The sequence below is a fragment of the Antedon bifida genome, chromosome 8 (assembly GCF_963402885.1).
Source record: "Antedon bifida chromosome 8, ecAntBifi1.1, whole genome shotgun sequence".
NCBI lineage: Eukaryota > Metazoa > Echinodermata > Crinoidea > Comatulida > Antedonidae > Antedon > Antedon bifida.
Window position 1 is genome coordinate 15802132 of NC_136233.1, and position 23301 is coordinate 15825432.

At 31.6% G+C, this 23301-nt stretch overlaps 2 protein-coding genes across 3 annotated transcripts in view; both read right to left on the bottom strand.

Moving 5' to 3' along the window:
* The window catches only part of LOC144850899 (uncharacterized), a 24855-nt gene extending 18060 nt beyond the window's left edge, over window positions 1-6795 (bottom strand). Inside the window, exons 1-11 of the mRNA XM_078708403.1 lie at window positions 6672-6795; window positions 5407-5766; window positions 4757-4843; window positions 3733-4212; window positions 3059-3357; window positions 2551-2752; window positions 2351-2464; window positions 2043-2153; window positions 1582-1644; window positions 894-1268; window positions 154-450 (exon numbers count right to left, since the gene is read on the bottom strand). Of these exons, the coding sequence (XP_078564529.1) occupies window positions 154-450; window positions 894-1268; window positions 1582-1644; window positions 2043-2153; window positions 2351-2464; window positions 2551-2752; window positions 3059-3357; window positions 3733-4212; window positions 4757-4843; window positions 5407-5749 (2371 nt within the window). The 5' untranslated portion in view covers window positions 5750-5766; window positions 6672-6795. The remainder of the gene's footprint in view (window positions 1-153; window positions 451-893; window positions 1269-1581; window positions 1645-2042; window positions 2154-2350; window positions 2465-2550; window positions 2753-3058; window positions 3358-3732; window positions 4213-4756; window positions 4844-5406; window positions 5767-6671) is intronic.
* Window positions 6796-9106: 2311 nt separating this feature from the next.
* Window positions 9107-23301, bottom strand: part of LOC144849459 (uncharacterized) — a 28279-nt gene continuing 14084 nt past the window's right edge. Inside the window, exons 27-49 of one of the 2 annotated variants that reach the window (XM_078706367.1) lie at window positions 22615-22756; window positions 22268-22464; window positions 21207-21389; window positions 20086-20201; window positions 19444-19632; window positions 18752-18820; window positions 17964-18081; window positions 17299-17460; window positions 16912-16990; window positions 16091-16211; window positions 15644-15699; window positions 15238-15364; window positions 14903-15006; window positions 14138-14243; window positions 13603-13783; window positions 13088-13160; window positions 12930-12996; window positions 12580-12659; window positions 12208-12334; window positions 11641-11682; window positions 11345-11410; window positions 10111-10147; window positions 9107-9289 (exon numbers count right to left, since the gene is read on the bottom strand). In XM_078706367.1, coding sequence (XP_078562493.1) covers window positions 9279-9289; window positions 10111-10147; window positions 11345-11410; window positions 11641-11682; window positions 12208-12334; window positions 12580-12659; window positions 12930-12996; window positions 13088-13160; window positions 13603-13783; window positions 14138-14243; window positions 14903-15006; window positions 15238-15364; window positions 15644-15699; window positions 16091-16211; window positions 16912-16990; window positions 17299-17460; window positions 17964-18081; window positions 18752-18820; window positions 19444-19632; window positions 20086-20201; window positions 21207-21389; window positions 22268-22464; window positions 22615-22756 — 2453 coding nt within the window. In that variant the 3' untranslated portion in view covers window positions 9107-9278. Of the gene's footprint in view, window positions 9290-9543; window positions 9778-10110; window positions 10148-11344; window positions 11411-11640; window positions 11683-12207; window positions 12335-12579; window positions 12660-12929; window positions 12997-13087; window positions 13161-13602; window positions 13784-14137; window positions 14244-14902; window positions 15007-15237; window positions 15365-15643; window positions 15700-16090; window positions 16212-16911; window positions 16991-17298; window positions 17461-17963; window positions 18082-18751; window positions 18821-19443; window positions 19633-20085; window positions 20202-21206; window positions 21390-22267; window positions 22465-22614; window positions 22757-23301 lie in introns of those variants that run through there. The other variant, XM_078706368.1, reaches the window with a different exon arrangement.

Here is a 23301-nt window from a genome sequence, read left to right on the forward strand (position 1 = left end):
GACATCATCATGTCCATATATGGGCAGATCACATTTTTTGGTCACATAAAGTTTTAGTCTGCTTCTTGCTTCAATTTTTTTTTAATTTGAAGGTAATGCCATTTTTAATTTGGAATTATACCTGTAAATATTTTAATAAAATATTGTACTGACCAGTCAAACCAATGAACCTGTATGACTCAAATTCAAATAAATAGCGATTCCAAATAACAATATCTGAGATTGACATTGGAAACAACGAACGGCTGTTTGTGATGCTTCCAATGTTGAGTTCACCATCATCACCATTAACAAAATTAGTCACGTCCACAGTCGCCTGTTGTAGATCTCCATCAATGTAGATAGAAACGCCAAGATCATTTCGCCATGAAATCCCAATGTTAAACCAGAAGTCTTCGACAAGCCTAAAGTCAGTAGTAACAGTTTTCAAGTTGTCTGTACCATAGAATACTAAAGAAAGAAGATAAAAATCAAAGATAAATGTATAATTAAAATTGTCACTTTGCTTCGAATTAATGTCAGTAGCACATGACCTTTCAAATGTGACATTAAAACGTTTGTTTATCATCCTTTATGTTTTGCTATTGGCTGATCCTTTCGAAGTGAGATGGAAATTATCCCGCCATATTCTTAGACGAAATTCCTGCAAAACTTGCATTCTACTTTCAGGAAACGAACCACATTAAATTTAGAGGAAGACCGCGAACAGAACTACCAGTAACACTTAATAATAATGACTTGAAATTCCTCAAAAACCTTGAAACTCAAAACAGCAACGGACCTAGCAAAAATAAATGCAATTGCACATAATAGAAATTAATGTAGAAATCTTGTATTAAAGGTGTATTTTTCTAGGGCAGCCCAGACGAAGAAGTATATGGAATTATGCATACCTTTAACAACAAGGTGTTGACTTGCAGAGAACCTAATCCGCACACCTTCACTACCGTTCTTGGTGTGAAGAATTACTCCATACAATGATTCATTTATTGTCGAATTATCTCTCTCTATCTTTATCCATACTGACATTGCAAACCCATTAGTGCACGAAGAAGGTGAGTCAATGCATGTTTCAAGATCTTCTAGCTTGTAAGATGCGTTTTCTGATGTCAGAACAGGATCTTCTGTGCACCCACCACCTCTTCCGTCTTCTGTTGATATGATAATATCAATAGCTGTACTTCCAGATCCAAGGACATTGGACAATGTTTTGTAGGCTTTGGATGCAGTGTAAACTGGATTTAAAAATACCTCAATAGTTCCATTGCCTAAAGAAAAACACATAAAAAGAAGCATTCTCATCATAAAGCTCTGTCTACACTATCAAACTAGTTTGACCAAAAAAAAAGGTGATGTGCCCAACTATGGTAGTGATATGCTTAAATATGGTAGTTATATCATCATGTCCATATTTGTGCACATCATATTATTTTGTCAGAGCTTAAACTTGTATCCACATTGGTTATGTGCAACCATAAACTTCCCACTTGGATGCAATACAAGTGAGTTCACCAATCACAAGCAACAGTTTACAATAAGATTTAATAAAAATAATGCCAATGAAAATAGTGTTATACTTACAACTAGTGTTGTAAAATGTCAATTCTTTGACATCTTCGTTGTAGTTCACAGCTGGACAAAGATCTATTAATAATAATAATAATATTTACAGTTCTACAGTAGGTTTTACATTTCATCTTGCCAGGAGCAAGTAATAGGCATGAGCCCAAACAGAAAACTGCTCTTACTCCATCATACAATACAAAAAACAAAACTAAGTATATATTGAAATATCATATTAGCATAATGCTTTCACATCTAACCTACTGTATTAAAATTGTGTAAAGATGTTGCTTTTTGCTTTATATTTTGGTACAGTTTTACTCTAATTTTGAATGATATTAATTCAAACATTTTATTTACCATGTCTTCTTCCAGTTATAAAAAAACCTCAATCCAAAAAGTAATATTAAAACATCTTAAAATTGATGCTCTTTTGTAATACTGTATATTACTTTATACATTTATAAATACCAACTTACTCTTTTCGCAGAACGTTCCTCCCCAATTTTCCAAACAATCACATGTGAACTCGTTTTGGCCTTCTAAACACGTTCCATTAAAACAAGGTGAACTAGCACACTCTACGACATCTAAAAAAAAGATATTGCCCACAAATTATAATTTAATATGATTTCAATACTATGCTATGTCTGGAGTTGAAGAGACTCGCCCTTTGGCGATAGTTGTCTTTGACAGTGCTCCCTTTTTATGTATCACTGAAAGAAATATATAATAGTTCAGTGCATCCAGGTGTGAACAGAACCTCTATATATCAAGTTCATCCTACCTGATTCACATGTGTCACCTTCAAAGCCTGGATAACATCGGCATTCTCTGTCACCAGCAGATGTGAAACATGTTCCATTATCGCAGTCATTTGCGGTTTTACACGCATCCAAGTCTGAAAAACAAAACAAGTCACAGTGGATAAACAAATCACCAGTTTGGAATCGATCTTGTAATCACTCGTCTACAATGTGCACTCACCAACTCCATGCAGAAGGTCAATTCCACTTTGATTGTTCTGGTCTGATATGAAAAGTTCATCAAGTAAACCCAACATAGAGTGGTTGAATACATCAGTATCAGCATCATAATAACCACCAATGACCAACAGTCGCGTACTCTCATTGACCGAGATGGCACTGCTTGTGTTACATTGGCTAATCAATTCCCCATCTATGAATGCCTAAAAATACAATAGAAGAATATCTGAATATTTATTAGTGGCCACTCAAAGCACAAAAAAGAACCAACACAAAACGGGGTTTCAAATTTCTGCTGTTTATACAAACGTTATAGGCTTTCTGTCAAAATTAGTGATGTTATCATGGGCTTCTGATTAACTATTTTTTTTCTTTAAATTATGTTTTTTTTAAGTAAATATTTGGTTAAAATGAATAACTCCTATTAAAATTAAAATGGCTATTAAAAAAAAAATTGCATAAAAATTATTTTTTCAGTGTATGATGACAATATATCTATAATAACTCACAGATAAAACAACATCAGAAAAAGGAGCTTTGGTGGTCGTCGTAGTAGAAGCTTGTGGTTCCATCGTAGAAGTTGGTGCCAATGTGGAGTTTTCTCCCATCGTAACAGCTGTTTGTGATTCAACAGTTGTGACGTCTGCTACTATTCTAGGCCCCCATGTGAATGCAATACTACTCCAGACATCAGCCATAAGTGTATTATGACTGATGACAGTTTCCCACGTGGAATTGTCTGTATTTACAACGATGTGAATGTCTCTGTTCTGTCTGTAGATAGCGAAGCCTGTTCGACTTGGGGCACCTAAAATGTTTTGTAATAACAGAAAGATTGATATTATCAGGGAAGAGCATACTCTTTCCTGATATTAAACATTTCTCTTAAACCTAATTTTGACTGCGGTGACCACAATTACCTTAACCTTGTCTGTTTTCTGTGGAAAAACAGTCAATAAAATTGATATTTCACCCAATTCTCTTAACTATATCTCCATGTCAGGTATCATAGGCAAATTCTGTAATATACAGGTCACATGTATGCACCTATTATGTTAAAGTTATGTTAATGGCCTATGATACAGGTGTCACATGTCATGCATATGTGAAACATCATTATAGAACTTGCCTGATACTGGCTAAATTCTAGATACAGCACAGAGAATCTTTGATGAAGGCCTACCTGATGAAACAAAATAAGCTAAACCATGGTCTTCTAGTTCTGCATGAGTTGGTTTTATCCACAAAGACACTGTCAAACCATTGGTGCACTTATATGGTAAAAATGGACATGGCATATCGTACAGGAATGTTGAAAAGTTACCAGAACCATTAAAATGTAGGGCATGATCTTGGATACCATCAGCGACGACCAGATCATCAGCGCCAACAAAAAGGTCTTCCGGAAATCCATCGATGTGGCAATTTGTCTGCTTTGTAACTTGTTCAGTGGTAGGAAGAACTGGTGTTGTTGTATAATATGGTGTTGACGTGACATTATAATATGGTGTTGTGATGTTGTCGAAACAGGTTGTTGGATTGACTGTTGAGTTTGATGTTAGTGTCTGGCTTGTTGTAATGTATTCTGTAGTCACTTTCTCGATTATTGAGGTGGTAGTCATGATAGGTAAGTTGAATGAACACTTTACTTCTTTCTGGATAACTGAAAAGAAAGGAAATTAGAATGAAAATAGACTAGTTTAATACCAGTTTATAGGCATGTGTGTAGGCTAGCTTATCAACAGGAAAGTGAAATAAACAGGTTAAAGTAAAATAAACAGGTTGAAGTGAAACAGGTTAAAGTGAAATAAATAGGTTGAAGTGAAATAAACAGGTTAAAGTGAAATAACCAGGTTAAAGTGAAATAACCAGGTTAAAGTGAAATAAACAGGTTAAAGTGAAATAAACAGGTTAAAGTGAAATAAACAGGTTAAAGTGAAATAAACAGGTTAAAGTGAAATAAACAGGTTAAAGTGAAATAAACAGGTTAAAGTTAAATAAACAGGTTAAAGTGAAATAAACAGGTTAAAGTGAAATAAACAGGTTAAAGTTAAATAAACAGGTTAAAGTGAAATAAACAGGTTAAAGTGAAATAAACAGGTTAAAGCGAAATAAACAGGTTGAAGTGAAATAGACAGGTTGAAGTGAAATAAACAGGTTGAAGTGAAATAAACAGGTTGAAGTGAAATAAAATGGCATATACAAACCAAGTCGTTCACACTGCCAGTTGAAGCAAGTCTCTTCATGTGAACAGTCAGTGTCATCATAACAGGCACCAATAGGAAAGATGATAGCTTTAAAAAAAACAGATTATAATCTCATTTAATTATATCAATTTAGAAACAACCATTTTCTTGTACTCAATTGCGTTGAATCCATGTGGAAACCAAGCTTTAATTTGTACAATATGAATTTGATACTATGTATAGCTCTGTCTGCACTATCAAAAAAGGTGCGACGTGCCTAAATATGGTAGAGATATCATCGTGTCCATATATGGGCATATCACATTTGTTGTCACAAAAAGTTTGATAGTGTAGACAGAGCTTAAAGCTCTATCTAAACTTTACATGACAAAAAAAAATGTGATGTGACCATATGGACACGATGCTGTTGTCGGTCAAGCATTCACTCAACACCAGAGTGGTTGAACATTTTCTAGTAATACAGTAGTCGATTTAATTTTTTACAATTATTCATATAGTGTATATAACAGCCATGTGTGTGATGTGTGCTAACACTGATAATAATATTGTATCAGGGAAGAGTGAAATTATTAATTTTACTCTTCCCTCTTTTGTATGTGTCATTATAACTATGTCTCTTTGAATTAATGCATAAAAAAGGTGTTTCTTACGTCTCTCGCACACAAGATCAGTGGAGAAATACTCGGTGCATACTCGGTATTCAAAGGTTGTACCAACTGCTCCTAGGCATACCATAGGCTCGTCAAAACCATCAAAATCATTGTCTAAACTGTTATTAGAAGTTTTTCTGTCAGAAGACCACTCTTTGTTATCATAGCTGTATATAGCACGGTCAATCATCCAAAACTTGTTTGAGATCGTCTGGAGAAAGTCTTCTTCTGTTTGAGTGTCGATGCTCACAAGATCAAATCCGGTTTCTCGGCATATCTCACTTGCAGTAAACCATGTGACTTGTTTTGGGCTGGTGTAGTAGCAGGAATCATTTTCAGGCATAGCATCACATGTCAATTCTTAACAATAAATAAAAGTTTAAGTTCTTAATTTGAGAAAATGAGTGACAGAATTTTTACTATGATGAACATAATGGCCAAATAGTGATATTGTTAAAAATTAGATATTATCATTATTATTACTTGATTTGTATAGCGAACATTTATACAACATTTAATTACAATCAGCGGCACTTCACATCAATCAGTATCATAATATTGTTTGAAATATAGTGTCTTTAAAAGTTTTTTAAACTGATTATAGTCGTCTAAGTGCTTAATGTGACTTGGTAATCTGTTCCAAATTTTGGGTCCTGCTATGGAAAAAACGAACGGTCAGCAAATGTCTTTCGTTTAGTTCGTGGGATTTCCAGGTTAATATTGCTGGTGCTTGAACGTGTACATATATTACACAAAAGAACAAAGATAATGACAATACTAGACATTCCTATGCTAGGGACCATGTCAAAATGTTACTATTGCAGTTTACTGCAGTAACTACATTCAATAGTTATTATTCAATAGGTAACAAGCTGTTTACTGCAGTAGCATCATTTGAACATCAGATAACATGATCCCTCACACAATTTAAACTTGTAACGAACAGTGTAGAGTAAGAATATGCATACATATATACTATGAAGTCAATGTTTTTCCTGTACAAATAGGTGTAAAAGACATACATGTTTGTAATTCAAATAGGGTATTTTAACTAGGTATTAGAAATCATCGTAATACAGTCAACTCTCCCAAAACTGGACACCTTTGGGCTGGCCAAATATGTCTGATTTTCCAGAAAGTCTGGTATCTCGTGTGTTTTGATGGTAAAAATGAATTTGGGACTGTTTGGAGATTCTGCTTTTCAGAGAGTCCGGTATTGGGAGAGTTGTCTGTGTTATAGAAATCGTAATATAAATATTACTAACTGTAACAGCCTCTGTCACGGACGAGTTCCCATCCTTCTTCACATTCACACCAGAAGTCAATGCACTGTCCATGAAAGCAATCCGCATTAGACGAACAGCTCACTTGGAATAAAAAAAATGTTAAGTTTTTGCGGATTCTTTCTCTGCTTCATTGTTCAAGGGCAAAGGGCGATTGCAAAAAGTTGTGGTGTCGGTACTACACACAAGAGCGTAACAAATATGTGTGGATAAGAGTTAGATGGAGAACATGATTTTTATGTAATATAATTCTGAACTCTTTCTATCAAATGGTAAAAAACAATAGCCAACTATAAAAAATCAAAAAATAATAAAAATGTACTAAACACAAGAAAATATAGCTCAACAAATATATGTGGATAAGGGTTAGATAGAGACATTTGAACATGATTTTTATGTAATATAATTCTGAACTCTTTCTATCAAATGGTTAAAAACAATTATAGCCAACTATACAAAAATAATCAAGAAATAATAAACATTATATATTAAAAAAAATTGTAAAAATACATTGCATTATTCAGTATCAGAAACAATAAAAATGAGAGAAATAAGTTGGTATCAGAATTGTTTTTATTTTCTGCAACTTCTAAAACATGGCTGAATAGTTTCTGCAACTTTCGTATCACCTCAGGCATTTCATGAAGCTTTGGTTCTGAAAGACTAAAGACACAAACATTTAATAAAAAAACACTTTCTAATAAGGCCAAATTAAAATTGTTAGTTGTTAACTCAAATACCCACTCCCCCTTCCCAACCCCCAATTAGCATACAAGTGTCACTCAACAGGTGGATACTCCTGCTACCACAGAAAAAGTACTTGAACTGAGATTCTGTCATCGTCACTGAACATTTCTAGATCTGCAACTGTTTCTTCCTTATTGAATACACTATACCACACTCTCAATGGCAAATAGACAGCCGAACTGTAACAGATCCGTGGATAGATTGAGCAATAGTGTCTGTCACAACAGAATTAAAGTGAATTAACTAAGAATTAATATTGATATACTGTAATATAATACCAAGAAATCTAATCAATATGTTTAATCACTTATTGTTGTCTTTTCAGTTTAAATGTTTACATAGGACCAAATAAAGTTTTATTATGTGCAAATTGTCAACACATTTATTGATTTTGTTCTCAATAAAGACTTGTATCAAATAATTAGTATATACATAATTGTCAGGATGTTAGCAGCTACAAATTAAATCTTGGCATATAGAATGCTTTACTCAGAAACTATATAACTCTATAATTTAATTTGTTTATATTGTTTTTAACAAAATCATGCCATGGCAGAGAAATTGGTTATTAGCGGAATAACTTTCCTATACATTTTAAACATTTATTTAACAATATTTTCGACACATTTATACTTATTTTTTTGTCTTGTAAAGTGCTGCTTTTAGGAACATCCACCCTCTTTTATAATCAATGATTTTTCATAATTTAATTTAACTGTATAAATTTAGTTTTAGTGTTATCACCGAAACTCAGTTTTAAAATGTTGGTGTCTGTTTAGGCTTAGTTTACCTTTTAGATTAAAATATATTTTTCTTTTCTCTTTTCTGTTAATTTTCATTTTGTTTTGTTTTTGTATGGTCTAGCATGGCCTGATGACAAATACCGTTGGGTGAATGTAGTGTTTTTTTTCTGTGAGAAAATAAAGTATTATTATATTATTATAAAGAAGGAAATAAATGTTATGTTTTTATTGATTTGAATATGTAGAAAAAATAAAAACATGAAGCAGTCTTTCAGGAAAACTTTTATTCTTAAAATATCAATAAATAATCAAAAATACATTCTTTCAGCTCAGTCAGAAACTTAACCTGTTGTTTAGAAGCACATCAAATTAAAAAAAAATACTTTCAAACAAAATTACTAAATAAGTTTTTGCTATTAAATTTTAAAATAAAATTATCAATCAGGTGCAATAATTGGCACAGCAGAGGTAAAAATACAGAAGCCATGGTTCTTGTTTGTGGCTGTGGCAATCTTATACACAATGCAGGATCCACCCCTGCACAGCACTTATTAAACTGTATTTTATTCAATTGCAGTGCTTATCTATGATAAGTAGTCTAAACCCAACCTAATACAAAATCTAAATTTAGAAAATGATGTCATCAATCAAGTTATTAGACTTACACACAAAATTCCTTTATTCTAAATCAACAATACTGTATATAATATAATGTACAATGAATCTAATTCATAAAACTATATTAAATTTTCAAAAATATTTTTTTACATAAAAATAATGTAGGGCAAATGCATTTTAAATACATCTACTATATCATACTAATACACAAATATCGACAGACATTTTAATTTATAACTTTTAACTATTCTTCTTCTTGTGCAATGAATTAATCACAGTACAATAATTGCATAAATAACAATAATCATTAAACTTATACTACACAGCAAAAATTAATTTTACAAAATTTTATAATTATATTAAAATTATATTTTATATAATTATAATATCAAATGTATTAAAATGATATCGATGTCATGTTGATGTTCCATTTCTTAATTCTTCTATCATTTCAATACAACATAAGTTTCTTCAAATTTGATTAGGCATGATCTGAAAATAGCAAGACAAATATTAATACCTTAAAAAACACAATTCAAATATTATTCATTGTTACTACAGGTATAATATTGTTGTATTATAATATACAATATGTGTTACCACTATATATAATACTGAATAATAAATCATATTTTTACATAAAAATAATGTAGGGCAAATGCATTTTAAATACATCTACTATATCATACTAATACACAAATATCGACAGACATTTTAATTTAAAACTTTTAACTATTCTTCTTCTTGTGTAATGAATTAATCACAGTACAATAATTGCATAAATAACAATAACCATTAAACTTATACTACACAGCAAAAATTAATTTTACAAAATTTTATAATTATATTAAAATTATATTTTATATAATTATAATATCAAATGTATTAAAATGATATCGATGTCATGTTGATGTTCCATTTCTTAATTCTTCTATCATTTCAATACAACATAATTTTCTTCAAATTTGATTAGGCATGATCTGAAAATAGCAAGACAAATATTAATACCTTAAAAAACACAATTCAAATATTATTCATTGTTACTACAGGTATAATATTGTTGTATTATAATATACAATATGTGTTACCACTATATATAATACTGAATAATAAATCATATTTTGGATAGAGCTTAAAAGTCTAATTAGTAATTTATATTTAACATTTTTGTTGATCCAATAATAAAAAAGTACAATATCATGAGATAAGTACAATTATATTGTTTGTATTTTCTATTTAAATGGATCAACATGCATTTATTTCATAAAACAAAAATTTGTGTTTTTATTTTAACAATATTTTAAAATACATACAGACAAGGTTATTTTTCTTTTTGACTGGTTCTGGTTTCTGAAAAATTAGAAATAATTGTAAAAATCAAAATTATGACTAAGATGATAATGGAAAAGTATGTGTCATCCCATGCACGGATATGTTCCCACCCCTTATTTAAGATAGATTTCATATACAAGACAATTGTTAATACCATTCATGTATAATCCCACACAATAATTATTAATTTTTGCCAGGCCCCTATGAGATGACAGTATAATTTTATGTGTCTGTGCTTGTTTACCGTTTCTATGGCAACATAACACAATAAATATCATATTTATTTGATTATAGCCATTTTACTACACGATCAATATTCTTGTATTCTTAATCTTCATAAGCTCCAAAGCTAATATTAAACCATATGTTATATATTAGAAATTTTCACACAGAGAGTAAATATTGGTTTGTTTCAATAATATTGATTTTGTTACTTAAGAACTTTGTCTTTGAATAGCACCGCTCTTAGAGCAATGCCCTACATACAGAATTAATATATGTCTACTACATGCAACAAAGCTATTTAAATCTACTACTAAATGAGTTTAAGCAATGTATTTAGTGGTGTAACACAGAGGCCCTTGGTTTTGGGATGCAAAGTGGCCCTCCAAACGTTGGAGGCCTTGAGTGTTTTTAGCCTTTTCAACATATTTTAATGGCTTTTTATTCCTCCTTATACCCTTAAGCCATGGGTTTAGCCAGTCAGTGCTCATAGCTGTTATGCCAATGCATTGCTACATCAAGCTGATACACTATAGTCTACTAAATATACCGTATATGATTGAATATAGTACAATACTTGGGTCTACTTCAAACCTGTAATTTCTGCTAAATATAGACACAAGACTTTGGGAAATTCCGCTACTCAGGCAACTTAGGAAAATACTCAGTCGTATATGGTACTTTATTACACCATGGAAAATAGTATTATATGCATCCAGAATACAAAGCAAGCTAACAAATGACTGTCTGTGCTACATAAATTAAACTAATTCACTATGCTACACTAAAATAGCATACTACTACTACTGTACATGCATCTAATTATAACAAAGCTATTTGGAAATCTATATATAAATGAATATAATCAAAGCAAAAACAGATGAGTAGCAATGTGATATAAAGCAAAAATAAACATAGTGTTTAAAAGACCAAATATTCACCACAAAAACTAATAATTAAATACATAACACCAAATTTTCAAAAAATACTTACAAGATGAATTCTTCGGATAATTGTTAACTCAAAATCTGGATTCTCAAAACAAATAACCGCTTTGAGCTGCATGAAATAGTACAGGCATAAAAATATTAAATAAATGCTTGCTGTAATGCCAAATAAAAGAATATGTACTATATTTTTTCAATTCTTTATATTTTTTGGCAGTTTTTTACAGTGATGGGGCGTATATATTCAACAGTACAACCAATAAAATATACACCTCCCTCGAATAAATGCCTCCAACACCAACCAACCTCAAAAATCTTCCTCAAATTAATGTTTTAACTTACCTCCCGATTCCAAGTGCTGTGGCAATAGTACATACAACAGCCCTGAAAGATCAAAGAAATTATGTAATGAAGATAAAAGGTAATGATAGTTAGTTCAGAAAATCGATAAAAGATTTTGTATTTTTCACTCTTTCCACTGTTTTTCAGAACTTCTTAAGATTGCTTTAAAGATGTATTGTCTTAACATTTTTTTTTATTGAATATGCCATATTAATGTCACATAATAGTTATCCACTTTGACCAAAAATTGGATCAACAAAAAAATGTATTTACCTAAAAAAACTTTAATTTAAACCAAAAAATAGTCAAATTCGCTGCCAGCCAATAGTTTTTGGTTGAATTACACTAATTAATTTTTGTCATTTTACAAGTTTTTCTATGGAAGTGATTTATTAAACTACAAAATAACCTATTCAAAGTGTGATTTCATTAATCTTTATTTTTCATGTTTTTGGGGGACAATGCATCTTTAAACATATGCAAAGCAATAAAATCACCATTACTATTTCTACTATTATTACTATTGTTCAGTACAAAAAACATTATGTTGACAATTGAAGAACTTACAAAAAATGAGGCAAGAAAGTAGAAGATGTACGTAAGGATGATGCCATAGTCATAGATAGACAGATGTCCAAACAACCAAGTTATGTCATAAATGATGAGAAGCACAGAACACGCCTTCCAACCAGCACTGTAAAACATAGTAGGTTTACTATAAAAACCTTGAACAATACTCACCATATATAGTATGAATATAAATAATTTATACAATGAAATTTAAAGCCTGGAAATAACTAATAATAACTTTTTTGTCTAAAAATATTTAATAAGGATATAAATTTGTGCTGATAGCCCTGTCCATTAGCGCTAATAATTATAATGAGAATTATAAACATAAATTTAATTGAATTGTTTAACCAAAAAAAAAAATCTTACACAAATCCGGTAGTTTTATCCTCTCTGCGTACATTATCATCAGTGCGTCTATACACTGTTCCTAATGCAACTGCACAGAACTAGAAAAATATGTAAATTAGAAAATTCCAATACCATTTAGAATTCATTAGATTTGTGCATACTCCAAAATAAAGTTACATAGAGTAAGTACTAGTAGGACTTGAAAGTTGGCTCAATAGTGTCCAGATGGAAGAGGAGGAAGAGTAAGAGGAGAAGATGAGAGAGTCCTAGACTCGGGTACCCTGAGTAAAAGCGCTATAAAAGTTCTAAGTAATTTTTTGTGAAGCTGGCAATTTTATGGAAACATTAATTTTACCAAAAAAACTTACTATGTTGGCAAGAACCCATGGTACAATGAACGTCGCTGTCAATCCTTGATTCAGGCTCAACCAACAACTGTGTACAAATAAAAATATAGTCAAATTTGAAAAAGATACATAATAATTTTTAAAAAAAGTGGGTTCTATTATTTATTTTGTCAACTTACAATTCTCCATCTTGAAGCTCGTATGCATCAACATCTGTTGCTATAGCAATGGAGACAATCATAAACGGTATACCTACAATAATTAAATAGAGTTATTTATTTATTTATTTATTATTTAGAGTTATGAAATATAATTATAAAACTAAGGTAGAAATCAAACAATACCGTGAAACAATACACAGCACTATTGGAACAAAACACTCTTATTTGAACCAAACACTCTTATTTGAGCCCTAACAACCCATACTACTACTAAGGGATCATGTTAACATTATTCTACTGCAGTAACTGCAGTAACTACAATTGTTACTGCAATAATAATATAAGGTTCAATGTAGAAGTTTATGAGGCAGTTACTACAATTAAACAGTGTGTAATGATATTGCCAAAACCAATCCTGCTAAATATTTGGATAAACAGGTAAAAAATTAAACAAAATATAGTTAGTACAGTAGAATAATTTTAACAGGTCCCCCTAAATTAAAATCACTGAATGACTACTTGGAAACACTCACCCCAGCCAACGATATTGTAATATTTCATGTGCTCTGAACAGAACGGTTCTCCAGATTTGTCGCTCTTTTGCAAGAGACGGTGTGATACGTCCAGAAGCAGATGACCGGATTCAACCACGATCCAAAATAGAATGCTCAGGAAGAAAAAGTGCAGAAGTATAGCCATTGTCTTGCAAGATGGCTGAAATTAAAAAGAAATAATCATTTTTAAAAAACAAATTGTTCAATATGATAAATTTAAACAGTTATTTTGACAAACATAGTTTTCCAATATGAAAAATATTAAATTTAAATTTAAATAAAAAATTATATAATAATGTATTTGAGTTAGTACAGTATTCCATAGAGTCTGGCTATGTATGTAAATGTAAATTCTTGTAGTAATAACTAATTATTATATAAAAATGTATTTGAGTTAAGTACAGTATTCTGGCTATGTATGTATATAAAGTCTTGTGTCCAAATTTTTCCTGGGTGGTATAATTTCGCAGCATGGGATTATGGTCAAACATGGCAGTAATTATAGAATACTAACCTCATCTTCATTATTGACAAGAGCAGAAATGAAGAGACATAGTGCAGTCAAGAATCCAGCCATGAACAGATTAACATGAATTGTATGTCTTCTTGTTCTCAATCGTCTAAGACAAACGTAAGATTGTAAATTATAGAAGTCATTATGAAGTCAAGCAGAGCCCTCTATTCTAGGTTCTTAATTTTATCATTTTCAAGGTGCACAATATACACTTGACCACAAGTAGCCATTTATACTCCCAGTTACCCATGAACAACCCAAGTACCCATTTACTCATTTAATCTCCCAGATAACCATTTTTACTCTCCAGTGAAAATGTATACTCTCATGAAATCATTTATACTCCAAGGTACTCAATTATACTCCCATGTACTCAATTAACTCCCAGGTACTTATTTATACTCTTGTACTCAATTATACTCCCATGTACTCAATTAAACTCCCAGGTACTTATTTATACTTCAGGTACTCAATTATATTCCTAAGGGACTTATTTTATACTAACAGGTTCTTATTTATAACCCAAGGTACCACTTTATAGTCCTCCCAGGTAGCCATTTATATACCTAACTTTACTATCTTGGATGCATATACTCATATACACTAAATTATATTACTTTTACTTGATCACAGGTAACGATTAATATTCCAGGCACCTAATTATACTTTAATCCAGGTACCTAATTATATATTTTTGGTCCCAGGTACCCTGTTACACACCTCAGTATATCTATATCATATCACCTTGCAAAGATTATGACTTACTTGGTAAACCGAAGGAAGATAATTATAACAAGTAGGACAATCATAGACAGAATACTTCCAGCTTTGATAATTAAAGGCAGAAGAAAATCATGAATCGATGACTCCTGAAAGAAAAAAAAAACAATTACATTTATAACCAAATGTTTAAATTTAGCTGAATACTAATTATACAGTATTACATTTACACCAAGTTTGATTCAATGATAACGTTTTCAGTTTGAAGGTGTATCATTAATAGGGGTTATACCAGGGAAGAGTTAACTCTTCCCTGATTATACTGTATGATACTGATTTTATGTGTGTGTAGCATGTTAAAAAACTTAATATATATTTACCTCATCTGCTAAAGGATCCATCACAACCGCAAAGGCTGTAAAATGGTAACAATGGCAAATGGTGTAATCTTCATTGTGGAAAGCTATTTCACAGCCGTCTGTAGCCCACTTGCTGTTAGATTCATTACTAAAAATATCAAACAACAAAATAATATTATAATGCATAGTTCTTAATAAAGTTGTGCCCAAAAGGATTTTAAAACCACATAATGGTATGGTAATTTAATAATTTTTTTTCACTTTTTAATCATAATTTCTGCCTATCAAATATTACCCATTTAGTAACATTACTGCTGCTATCCTTTTTCATTTTAATATTTATTTTTTATTAAAGTATAGATAACACATTCAATACACATACACATTAATTGTAAGGTTATAAATGTTTAAAAAAATAGTAACTTACTTCACATCATAATCCCAATAAGCACATTTTGCAACTTCAATAGAAGTATTTATAAACTGTAAAAAAAAAAATAGTGTAAATGAAAATGTTGTTATATACTGTGCTTTATGCCTTATAACTTTATGTAAAAAAAAGTGTAAAGATGATTCAAGCAAACTGCCACTAAACCAATGCTTAATTTTCTATTAGATCACAGGGTTTTGCCACAGTCTTTATTGCCTTCAGTAATTTGGCTTAGTTTCTTGCATGTCTGGCTATATTTGGACAATTTGACAAGGCAACTTAACATTACATTATTATAATATGTAATCATTGCTATCCGTGTCTCATAACCTTCAACCAAATTTGTTTTTATACAGTTGTTGAAAAAATAATGAAGATTACTTGACACTTGATTATTTTGACGTGGGATAATGAAAAAAACAGATAAGGTTTTTTAAACTTTACCGATAAATGCTGTAAGGTAATAATAACTGGATTATGAAGATTGGAACGGAGTTTTGGTTCCATTGTGAAGGATATTACTCTACTGTTTACTCGCACAGGTCTACCTTCTCCCTCGACAAAACTGGCAAACAAAAATATCATCAAATCATTCTTTATTCCCAAACAGACATAAGAATGTCAAGCTCTGTCTACACTATTCAAACTTTATGTGACCAAAACATGTATATGGACACGATGATGTCATATCACTACCATATTTGGGCATATCACACTTTTTGTCAAAATAGTTTGATAGTGTAGACAGAGCTTTACATATATCCCAGGTCAGAGCTTGGAGGACCAAGCATATACAGGGAAAACAATCAAAGAGTACATTACAATTAAAAGAAGAAAGTAAAATTACACATTTAAAATTAGCAATAAAGTTCTGTTCTCAATATACAATTTCTCTATGGTGAAATTAATTTATATTATTAGGGAACAGTTTTCCCACATCGGTTTAAAGAGGGCATTCCATATAACTGAGTGTTCTTTTAGTGTTCTATATTTTTTTATATTCATAACCATATTATATTGGCATACCAATACCATTTTGCTTATTTTTTTATTTATTTTTTCCATTTCATTTTTATTTACACAAAAAACATCTTGAAAGTGACTTAGGTTTAATAAACAAAATCAAGTATTATTACTATTATTACTGCAAAATCTGATCAGTATTTTGTGTAATTCAAGTGATTTCTTGTACATTAATTGATAATATAGCGCCCTCACTCAATTGGGGTGTAAGAAACTAAAAAGGTGATTTATTAATGACTTACTATTCATCTGAAGCTCTTGGTGGCATGTGATAAGGTAGTGAATCATAGAATACAACTACCATTGTGGAAATAGATACACCTACAAAAAAAGGACAATATTTATGACAGTAAACTTTTCCAAAAGTTTGGATATGATTTGGACTGGTCCAAAGAGTCTGGATATTGGGGAAAAAAAAAATTTTCTAATTAAAAATAATTTTTGGTGAAAGTAATAACTACAATCAAATGATTATCGAACTTCCAAAAAGAAACATACACACTTTAATTCATTTCAAAAATTTGATATCATTTGATAAAATTACAATTTATAAAAATAAGATTCATTCAATCATACATCAATCCCATATTGTTTTATAGAATGGGCTTCTGAAAAACTACAGTACTTACCTGGTATTGTAAAATCAAATATGTTCCTTGGTATGACAATTGAATCTATTGTAAGATTCCAATTGGAGACAGTGTCGATCCATCTTGGGTCTGTGTAATTCGGAAATGATAATCCTTCCTCTGTTGAATATGAGTCCACTTCGAATGACTCACTTTGAATAACTGAAATAAAGTATTGTTATAGTCTGTTAAGCGTTGCAAAGTTCTGTATTACGTAATCACAAGTGAGAACCAACAACGTAACAGTGCTGCAAACATCGTTACCATGCAACGGCAAGAACACTGTATGCTGGGTGAACCAGGTCAAACTCTAGGGCAACTAACATTGACACGCAGGTTTGATTTCATGCTTTAATTTCCTTAATTTGCGTTGCTAGTGGGAATCACGGTTTAGTATGATGCATAAATTTCATTATGAAATAAAGATGACAATAGGTGATAAAGGAAATAAATATTAAACAAAAACCATGATGGGGATGACAAAGATGATAATGACAATAGTTAAGTACAGAACACTAAAACAAAGATGATAATAAAGATAATAATAATGATATAATAATGACAGAGATGGAAACAAATATGCTATTAATATTCTGATAACAATGATAATGGTGAATGTAATAATTATGATTTTGAAAATAAAATTAAAAACTAATCAAACTAACCCATATTGTCAGCAGGCAAAACATAGCCTAAATCCACTTTATCATCCCTGAGCTTCATTGTCATCCTAAAGGTATACTCCTCCAAATCTTGGATCAATGATGGGCAACCAGTCTCAGTCTTAAAATAAAACAACAATATTTATTTGATTATTAAAAAATACAAAGAAGTAGGCTGGTTTATGAATGTGAGTAGAACTAAAAAACTATAAAATTATAACAGACAATATTACAAACAAGTTGTACTGGATGATAGGCCGCAGTGTGGCGATCTAATAATATATTCCATTATGCTCTCTCTTGTAGTTCCTTGTTTGAGAGTAGTGGGATTGCATTCTAGTTGCTTAAAAATGTGTTTTTATTGTAGTTTTTTGTCAAATTTACTTGAATGTTTTTATTCGTTTGGCATTCCTTCTTGAGTTTAGCCATTAAACCCTATTTTATTTTCTTACATTTTTTATATCAATAGACTTCTTTTTTATTTTGTTATTCACCATTTTAATGTACTTGATTGGAATAAAATATATATTGAGTTGATTTGAATGTATATCTGCTTCCTACTCCTCCGCCACCTGAATCCTCAATGAATCGTTAAAGCACCCTTAAGCTCTATCTACACTATCAACCAAAATGTGATGTGCCCATATATGGACACGATGATGTCATATCACTACCATATTTGGACATATCACTACCATATTTGGGCACATCAAATTTGTTTGTCAAACTAGTTTGATAGTGTAGACAGAGCCTTACTTAAACTAAACAAAATATTCATATACAATACTTACTTGTTGCAATTGTTGCCACTCACTTCCACGGCCTTGATCAAGCAAGTCACTACATATTTGTAAATAAGTCTATAAGAACATTTTAAAAGAAAAATAAAGACACTCAAAAGGTTTGATTCCATAACAGAATAATAATGTGCGCACATTTATTTTAATTACGCACACAAAAGTTTATTTTATTGTTTATATTTATATTGATGTATTCGGGCCAATGGCCTATGTATAATAAATGGCCTAGGCAATGCTCCTCGGAAAGAAAGAAAGTTTCAAATTTGAAATCTAGTTAATATCAAATTTCAAACAAAAGTTCAAAAATATAGAAAGAAAGAGCTCTAGGTTGTATAAAGGTTTTATTATAATTTGTGATGTGTGCTAAAAGTGAGATTTCACACCTCTAGAAAAATCCTGAAAAATCTCAATTGAATCACTGAATATTTTATTTATATATCATTTTTTAAATTTGTGAAACCCTTACGGACCCCAGACTTGGGAGAAAAAACATTCAATGTTGCTTTAAAGCACTGTCTACACTCAAATTAGTTTGACAAAAAAAGTGTGATGTGCCCAAATACGGTAGTGATATGCTCAAATATGGTAGTGATATGACATCATCATGTCCATATATGGGCACATCATATTCTTTTGTCACATCAAGTTTGATAGTATAGACAGAGCTTTAACTTGATACTTACGTCAATTGTACTTATGCCATAAGACTCATTAATATTGCTAGGTAATGGTTGTGTAACAAGTGTTTCAAAGACCAACACCGATGCCCCAAGGTCATCACTTGTTAGCGTATTAGATGGCTCAGCTAATTCTTCCAAACGTTCCTCTGCACTTTTTAATAACACTTCATCTACTTCCCCTTCTTCTTCAATCTACAAAAATTGAAGCAACAAATGTAAATAAACTTATTCTATATGAATGATAAATAATAATTAATCTAATAATTACAACCATTATTTTATTGAAAACTACTTTACTTGATAAATCTCCATTGTAATTGAATTTTTAGTCATGAACAAGTACTATGTCGGTCAGTTGGTCGGTCAGCCGTTTGGTAAACACTAACTCAAATATGAGCATGCGACTGCAGCCACGTATATGGCCTTGTTTCATTACTTTATACAATATTATAAGTTTTTTATCATGCACCACATGGCTTTAATTCCCATCAGAAGGATGAGGCAATAAGAATAATGTATCTTTCCTAAGGATACAAGATTCTTCTTGCTTCTCACATCTATCCTTTCCATTATGACATTACCACTCTCTTAATATTAAAGTATGAAATTAATACATTAATTAATATTATTTTAATTGTATCTTACGATTGACTGGAGTTCAACAATGTCGCGTGAGCAATCAGCATCATGTGAAACCTTACAACCTGGCTTTCCTGTGATAGGCGCCAGCTCATCCAGTGCATCGTGGTCGGTAGTTACCTCTGTGAAAAAACCACAACAAATGTATCATTCAACGTCATTTAATAGTTTAATTTGACCAATTACGGCATGATGAAAGATCGCGTTGTGATTGGTAGAATTATATTGCACTTACATCTTTGCATAATAGTGGGAACCAGGCTGTAACGGTAGTCATGTCGATGGCCAAGACAATTGACGATGGCACAAAATTATTCAATTTACAAAATATAATATTTATTCAATCAAAAGTAAGATTATAAAAGCAGTAAAATGTAGTGATTCTGACTGATGTTATAGTCTCAAGAATCAATACCCGAACTAACTAACTTAACTACAAAACATATATTTATATTAAGGGGACAGAAAGGATGACTAATTAAATGGTACCACATCCTGATTGACTTTCCTTGGAAGACCCACCTCAGGAATGTAGTCTTCCAAGTTAAGTAGGCATCAGGGAGAGTAAGGGGTGAATAGCCTGGGCGACTTATGGGGTTCGGTCCCACCATGTTACACAGGCATTAGGAAATATGTGTAAAAAATGATTACTATTATTATTAGTATTACTACATTTTGTCTACTCTTCCTTTCTCTCTGATTGCAGAGATTGCCTTGTAAAATAAAAATCATACATTAATGAAGTAAAAACATAAAGTTAATGCAGTAATTGCAGTAGAATAAGTTGGGACACAACAAAATGTTCCTTACTAATGAAAAACAAAAAAGTAATCAATAACCTAATAATTTTGCTGTTACTACTTCTTAAATTTTATAATATGTACTATTTTCTATTATTGTACTTGGGCCAGTGGCCTACAAACTATTGAATAAATGAATGAATGAAGTTAAAACATAATTTAAAATAAATTAAGGAATTCATAAATTAAAATTGTAGGGGTGTTCCAAAGGTGTTCTATTGTATTTAATTACCATTATATATATACTGTATATATATATAATGTGCTTCCTGGTAATTGATTTATTTCTGAATACTATAAATATATCTGTAATTAAAATTACTGTACCTATTGCATTTGGATCCTCTCCCATAAGTTCATTGTCCTCTTCATCAAACGTATGGTACCAGATTGCCGGGTCATCAAAGGCGCCCCCTAGATATCCTTCATTTTTATCATTTCGTTTACCCAAATACAATATAGTTGAAATATCTGAGGCACTTCCAGTGCTTTGACCCACTCTAGTGGTAGCTGAATTAAAAAAGAAAATAAGTCAATGCAATTTAACACATTTACTGTTAATGGCAGGGGTAGGGATCTGGGGGTCGTGGCTATGTATCCATTAAAATTAAAAAATCAATCAATAAAAGGTGAACTAATGTGTGTGCAAATAACTAATCTACAAATATTAGATGATTAAAATACAGTTTATTTTTTAAATTTTATTTTATGTCTTTAGGCAATGTGGCCAAGGATTACCAATAGTAAATAAATCACTGTCTGTCAGATCAGATAGGTAGTAATTCCCCTGCTACAGGGGCTATTTTGTGAACCAGTTCATCTGGGTAACCCCCTACTCTTCTCGAATAATGAACTGGGTTCTTTAAAGTGCACACAGGTTAGAACTGTGTACATTGGACCTACAGTTTATAGTCCTTATCCGAGAAGACTTGTTCCACCACCAGAACTAGGAGCGAGTCAGCCTCGAACCCTTGATGTTGTTGGAACTTTAGGTACGGTAAACGGCGCCCCTGCCTTAACCGCTCGGCCATTTGACTCGCTCGGTTTAATCTTGACTATCTCTTTTGTTATTGTTATTTTAACACTGTATGTTATAATTTATAGGTAGGAAATTAATGTTAATGTTAATGAATTTATATAGCGATTTTAACAATCAACAGATTGTCCCAAAGAGCATTGACCACCTAACTTAAGAGAATGATTTAAGCTCTGTCTATGCTATCAAACTTTATGTGATGTGCCAATATATGGACATAATGATGTCATATCACTACCATATTTAATCATATCACTAGCATATTTGGGCACATCACACTTTTTTTATCAAACTAGTTTGATAGTGCAGACAGAGCTTTAAACTTAACAAATAGATGAATGGATAATCTTACTTTTCAGTGCACCATTTATGTATAATGATAACCCAGATGATGTACTCCACGAATATGCAACATTAAACCATGATTGCGAATAAACAAATGGCCAGGTGGCTGTCCAACGCATTTCCCTTGATTGTGCTACAGCTGTGATATTAACACCATCATAGAAAATTGCAAAACCACGTCGTCTCTGCTGCTGACCTCCAGTGCTATAAAATCATGACAATAGATAAACTAATTTAATTCTACAGCGCCTGTATGCATTATGTTAAATAACATTTATTCGGCAAATAGGCCTTCCTTAGAGTAACAGACTAAATACATTTAAGCACTTTAAATTATATAATAATAAAGCTTACCTCATTATATAACCGACTCCTTCTGGATTTATGCTGGAATCTTGGAAATGTGAAATAGAACCAAGCTTAACAAACACAGAGAAGGTCAACCCGGCTGGTGAACATTTTTCAAGGTCACTCATGCATTTTTTGTTATAGCGACCTAACAAGAAAAACAAAATAACTTACTAATCTATTTATAGTGTCTATCAAAATTATGGAAGTGATGGAAATTATTTGGCCAATAAACAAAATGATAAGGTTCCTGCAAATCAGGAATCGAACCCCATTAAATTTAAAGGAAGACTATGAATGACACTATCAGTAACATTTAATAACAGCTTAAAAGTCCTCAAAAACCCCTCTAACTTTAAATTCAAAACAGCAACGGATCTAGTACAAATAAATGCAATTGCATAGAATAGAAACGAATTGAGAAATCTTGTGAAGTGTATTTCCAAGGCAGCCCAGGCGGAGAAGTACAACCTCGGCAACGAGGCTGTAAAGTAAAGCAAATAAGTATACAAGTAGGGCCTAAGGATCTCAAGAAATGGACTGCACAAACCAACAGTGATGTTTATACTCTATGAGTGAGATACTCGTATAGTGATCCCTCCCTTCCGCCTTCCTGTGATCACGTACATCTCAGAAAAGGAGGTAGACGTATTATACATCCCGCTATGGCACCTGGACTTTTAAGGTGTTTGC